The sequence below is a fragment of the Rhagoletis pomonella genome, unplaced genomic scaffold (genome assembly GCF_013731165.1).
Source record: "Rhagoletis pomonella isolate Grant_MI unplaced genomic scaffold, Rhpom_1.0 Rhpom_scaffold_01139, whole genome shotgun sequence".
NCBI lineage: Eukaryota > Metazoa > Arthropoda > Insecta > Diptera > Tephritidae > Rhagoletis > Rhagoletis pomonella.
The window spans coordinates 44,292-49,968 of record NW_023459693.1 but is presented as its reverse complement, the minus strand read 5'-3'; the positions used below and the strand labels follow the sequence as shown (position 1 = coordinate 49,968).

General features: G+C 41.7%; 1 protein-coding gene across 1 annotated transcript; it reads left to right on the top strand.

Annotated features, from left to right (window-relative positions):
• Window positions 1-941: 941 nt before the first annotated feature.
• Window positions 942-3,491, top strand: LOC118751986. Its single transcript, XM_036486813.1, has one exon. It carries the CDS (start codon window positions 942-944, stop codon window positions 3,489-3,491), a length of 2,550 nt encoding a protein of 849 aa, XP_036342706.1.
• The last annotated feature ends 2,186 nt before the right edge of the window (window positions 3,492-5,677 follow it).

The following is a 5,677-nucleotide window of genomic DNA, read 5'->3' as shown; positions in this document are numbered from 1 at the left end:
CAACTGATGGCAGCAGGGCAAATCAAACTGTCAGATGACCTACCCATTCTGCAAAATACAGTGCTGGGATGGATCATGGCGGGAAAAGTTGGTGGCAACTACATCTCAAATGCAATATGTGGAATCTGTTCCAACGATGACATCAACTTAGATGCAGCCATTGCTCGAGTATGGGAACTTGAGGATGTTCCAACTGTAAGAAAACAACATTCCTTAGCAGAAAACAGTGCGAAGCTCATTTCGCACAACATACACTCATCAATGAAAATGGGAGATTCATGGTAAGGCTACCATTTCATGAAAATCCGGAGGCCTTAGGGGAACCCTATGGGATGGCGTATAATCGATTCCTGGCCTTAGAACGTCGACTGGCAAAATCGCTCCAGACAAAGAATCAATATGTACAATTTATGGAGGAATATGAGAACTTGGGGCACATGACGCAAGTGGATATTGATTCCATCAGTAAACCTATGTACTTCATTCCTCACCATTGCATTGTGAGACCCGAAAGCCGCACTACAAAATTACGTGTGGTGTTCGACGCATCAGCAAAATCGTCCACTGGCATGTCTTTGAACGACCTCATGTATACCGGACCCACTGTTCAGAGCGAGCTTTTCACCATTTTACTTCGCTTCCGTTTGCCCAGGTTCGTCTTCACCACAGATGTAGAAAAAATGTATCGACAGATGCTCATTCAACCGGACGAGCGCAAATTTCAACTTATCATCTAGCGAAAGGATTCAAGCCTATCAATAAAGCATTATCAGCTAAATACAATCACATATGGGACAAGATCTGCTCCATATTTAGCCACCAAATGTTTTCAGAAAATTGCAAAAGAAAATGCATTACAAAATCCTCTTGGTGCTCAGTTTCTACAGGACAATTTTTATGTAGATGACGGAATTGGTGGGCCAGACAGCTTAACCACGACGATGGAAATCCAACAGCAACTGATACACATCTTAAAACAACGTGGTCTTAACCTAAGAAAATGGTGCGCCAATCACCCACAATTACTGCAAAATGTTAGCATGGAGGAACAAGAAGTTGACATAGACTTTGACAATGACATCAATCAAACTATTAAAACGTTGGGGTTAACATGGATGCCTAAGATGGATCGATTCTGCGTAAAGGTATGCCTAGGAAGCTGCAGTCTTGCAACTAAACACTCAGTCAGCGCCGATCTTGCAAGGCTCTTCGATCTGTTGGGGATACTAGCACCAATTGTAGTCATGGCAAAAATGTTTATTCAAGATCTCTGGCAACTGAAGCTGACATGGGATGAAGCATTACCAGCCGATTTGAATGAGAGGTGGACAACATTTCGTAATGATTTGCAAAAATTGGACAACATGCAAGTTTCACGGCACGTGTTTGAAGGATATATCCCAGCAAAAATTCAAATTCATGTCTTCTCCGACGCATCAGAAAAGGCATATGGTGCTGCGATTTACATTAGATCCGAGCTGGATGAGGGACGAGTACAAGTGAGGCTGCTCTGTGCAAAATCACGTGTGGCACCCTTGAAATGGCAAACTATTCTTCGGCTTGAGCTCTGTGCATCAGTACTGGGTGCTCAACTAACTACAAGGGTCAAATCAGACCTTAAGCTAGACGATGTGGCTACATACTTTTGGACTGATTCACAAATCGTGTTGGCATGGATTAACTCATCCTCAGCATCATACCAAACGTTTGTGGCAAACCGTATAGCTGTTATTCATGAGCACACTACCGCTGAACAATGGCGGCATATAAGCTCAAAAGACAACCCAGCTGACATTCTATCACGAGGACTGCCGCCGGGGAGACTAGAAACATGCAATATGTGGTTTTATGGGCAAACAATCTTGCTTGGTAAAGAAGACACTTGGCCTTCAAAGTATTCCAAGGCATTATCAGTAATCAACGAAGGTATCAACATGGAACGGAAAGGGGTGACATCAGTCGCTGTTGCAACCACTGGACATGAAGGAAGCGTACTTTATAGCATTCGACACAATGGCTCTTTCAAAACATTACAAAGAGTGGCAGGCTACATGCTGAGATTTATCAACCAGGCCAGAAACCAATCGCGGGAGTCAGACATTCCCTTGACCGTACACGAATTGGAAAAAGCGCTTGTGGTAATCGTTCATACAATGCAGCAATCGGACTTTGAGGAAGAGCTTCAGCACCTTAAAAAATACAACGAATTTCGCAAAAACAGTTCTTTCAGCAGCCTGTCACCGTTTCTGGACAATAATGGCATCATCCGAGTTGGAGGGCGTCTACAAGCATCAGAACTTGCATACGATGCCAAACACCCTATGCTAATTCCACATAACAATTCACTCGCCAAATTATTAGTACAAATGATCCATAAAGAAAACCGTCATTGTGGACCTCAAGCGCTCTTAGCTTACACAAGGCAAAGGCCTATAAAGGGAAAATTGCTGACCCGATCAATTGTGCTCAACTGTGTAAGATGCACCAAAGCTAAGCCAAAACTAATGAGTCAAATTATGGGGAATTTGCCTTCAACAAGAGTAACTCCAGCAAGACCATTCATCAACTCAGGCGTGGACTTCTGCGGGCCATTTTGGGTTCACTTCAAGATAAGGGGAAAGAAACCACAAAAGGCCTATGTAGCGGTATTTTGCTGTTTTGCCACAAAAGCAGTGCATTTGGAATTAGTTAGCGACTTGACGACGGATGCATTATTTGGTGCCTTAAAACGATTTATAAGCCGAAGAGGACATTGTCAAAATGTATATTGTGACAACGCAACCAATTTTGTAGGCGCGAAAAACCATCTTTCTGAACTTACTGACGTTGTTTATGGAAATTCATCACGAGAATCAATAGTAAAGCAGTGCAGCGGAAAGGGAATAACATTTCATTTTATACCTCCTAGGACTCCACATTTTGGCGGTTTATGGGAAGCAGCGGTAAAATCAGCATCTACTAATAAGAAGCACCTCGCACCAGCGTCCTTAGCGTATGAAGAATTGGACACGATAATCATCGAGGTGGAAGGAATCCTAAATTCCAGACCAATCAGCCCAATGTCCGACAATCCTAACGATCTAACAGCTTTAACACCAGGCCACTTCCTCATAGGAGAACCCCTTAATGCCCAAGTTGATCCAACGTGTAGGCCACAGCAAACAAATTTATTAACAAGATGGAAACTTGTTTCTCACCTCAAACGCGAGTTTTGGAATCGGTGGTCCCGCGAATATTTATCGGACCTTCAGCTGCAAAATAAGTGGAAGACACAACACAACAACATCAACGTAGGTGACATGGTGATCATCAAAGAAGACAACACACCGGTACTGCAGTGGCCATTAGGGAGAACCATCAATGTATATGAAGGAAACGACGGTGTAGTGAGAGTGGCTGATGTAAAAACTGCTAGTGGCACTTGCAAGAGGCCTATTCATCGGCTTGCACCCTTGCCCAAGGAAACAAATGATGCCACAGAACGACAATAAACCAACAAACTGCTTGAGGAAGACAAAATTTCATCAAGGAGGAATAATCCTTCCTTACACCAAGGACTTGCTACACTTCTGATTACCCTACTCATCTTACCATTGGCTTTAGGAGCTGAACTTCAAAATAAGCGATTTGGATCAAGGCTTGGCATTCATTTTGAAGGAATAGGCTCAACAGCCATATCAACCACTGATTGGAACCTAATAATCTACTATGACATGGAAGGATTTTTGGTAGAACTAACAGCGCTGTCAAATAGCACAAGGGCCCTGCGTCATTTATGTCAAGAAATCACGCAAAAAAAGCTCATGTCTTTCTCTGGTAGCACATCTTGAACAAACTGAAAAAGAGTTGCAGCTAGATTACGCAATAGTAGAATCTAATCGGCGTAAACGAGGTGCCATTGATGCAGTTGGAAATATCGCTCATTCTTTGTTTGGAGTACTGGACGCAGAATATGCAGAACAAATGTCCAAAACAATCACACACGTTAAGGAAAATGAACTACATCTGCTGCACCTGATCAGAAATCAAACATCCATTGTGGACTCAATCATCAACATTTTGAAGCAGGATCAAAAAGCGGTCAAGAGGAAGTTCGACATCATTGATCAACAAGTGAGTCAAATATTCCAGAGGATCAGCAACGACACGCATGAGATATACCAAGAAAAATTATTTCGAATCTTTACCTCGTTATCCATCCAACTCACACTTATGGCAGCCAATTGTCAAAGAATGTAATCTGCAATATTAGCCGTTCTAATAGATACTCATCATGGAAAAATAAGTCCTCTTCTGCTGACGCCCAACCAATTGCAAGACGAAGTAAACAAAATTAAACTTCACTTATCAGCACCATTGGAACTGCCTGTAAACAAAGAAGATTTACTCCAGCTATACCAACTCATGACGGTTAAGGGAGGACTTACAGAAAAGCATGTTGTATTCAGCATCACATTGCCTCTGGTAGAGCATGATCGATATGACTTATTCAATCTGCTACAAATTCCTACTTGGAATAATGGGACTATGATTGAAATAAGTCCGTGTGCTGTAGTTTTGGCAATAAACACAGCTCTCGGTCAATATTTCCCGCTGAGCATCTCCAAACTTCAATCTTGTGTGGATATTAAAAAGGGAAATTACATCTGTTCTAAAATTCAAAATCGTTATAGTCACGGTTCATCTAAATGCGCATGTGAAGTAAATTTATTCAACAACAACACCCAGTCAAGTTGTCAACTGCGAAAAACACCAAACGATGATGCATGGATATCACTACAGCATAAAAATCAATGGATTTATGCCACGTCTGTTTCATCTCGTGCAACCGCAGTATGTGGAAAAGAAATCATTCAGGTGATTCTAAAAGGATCAGGGCTGTTATCACTCCAACCAGACTGCACACTCAAACATAATTTTATATCAGTTCAAGCAGATCAGTTGATATCAACGAGTCTTTGCTCGTCCTACACTAGTCTGGGAGAAATTTCCGAAGTAGCTGCAGCAGAACATATAAAGCCTCTTCTTCAATCACGGGATGATGAGAAATACATAACACAAATACAAAACCTCACATCCTTACAATCATCATTGGCCAATCAACGTATATTAGAACTCCCAAACAAACTTGAATCACAAAATGCGCACCACATAACGGTTGGGTACACTGCCTTGGTTACAGTTTTGTGCCTTTTGGTGTTCATGCTAGTCAAAAGAAAATTTAAAACAGCCAAACAGGAAACATTGCACGCATCCACGACTGCGACCACATCCGGTCAAAATGAAAAAACCCACACCTGCGCCTCGACATTCTCAAGGAAGTTTGGACTTTACGATAAACATTTAGGACAGAACCTGCCAAGGAATTCGAGCTGCGCTCACCGGGGGGGAGGATGTTATTAAATAAGAAAAGTCGACATATTAATATTGCATTGGCTTTATTCAACAGGGTATTAATTTTCGCTTGCATTCTTTTATGCGTAGCGTGCACTTTATGCCTTTTAGTGTATTCTTATAGCCAAATAATTTGGCATGTGTCAAGTTACATATAAGACATTGTTGATTAGTGTACGCAAATGACGCAAAATGTGGAATATGCTTATGTCAACAAAAACGTGGGAATAAAAAATTTGCATTAATTATGCTTATGTGAACCAAAACGTGGGAATAAAGCCTT

Coding starts and splice junctions, on each gene's coding strand:
- LOC118751986 (XM_036486813.1), top strand. CDS start 942: ATGGAAATCCAACAGCAACTGATACACATCTTAAAACAACGTGGTCTT.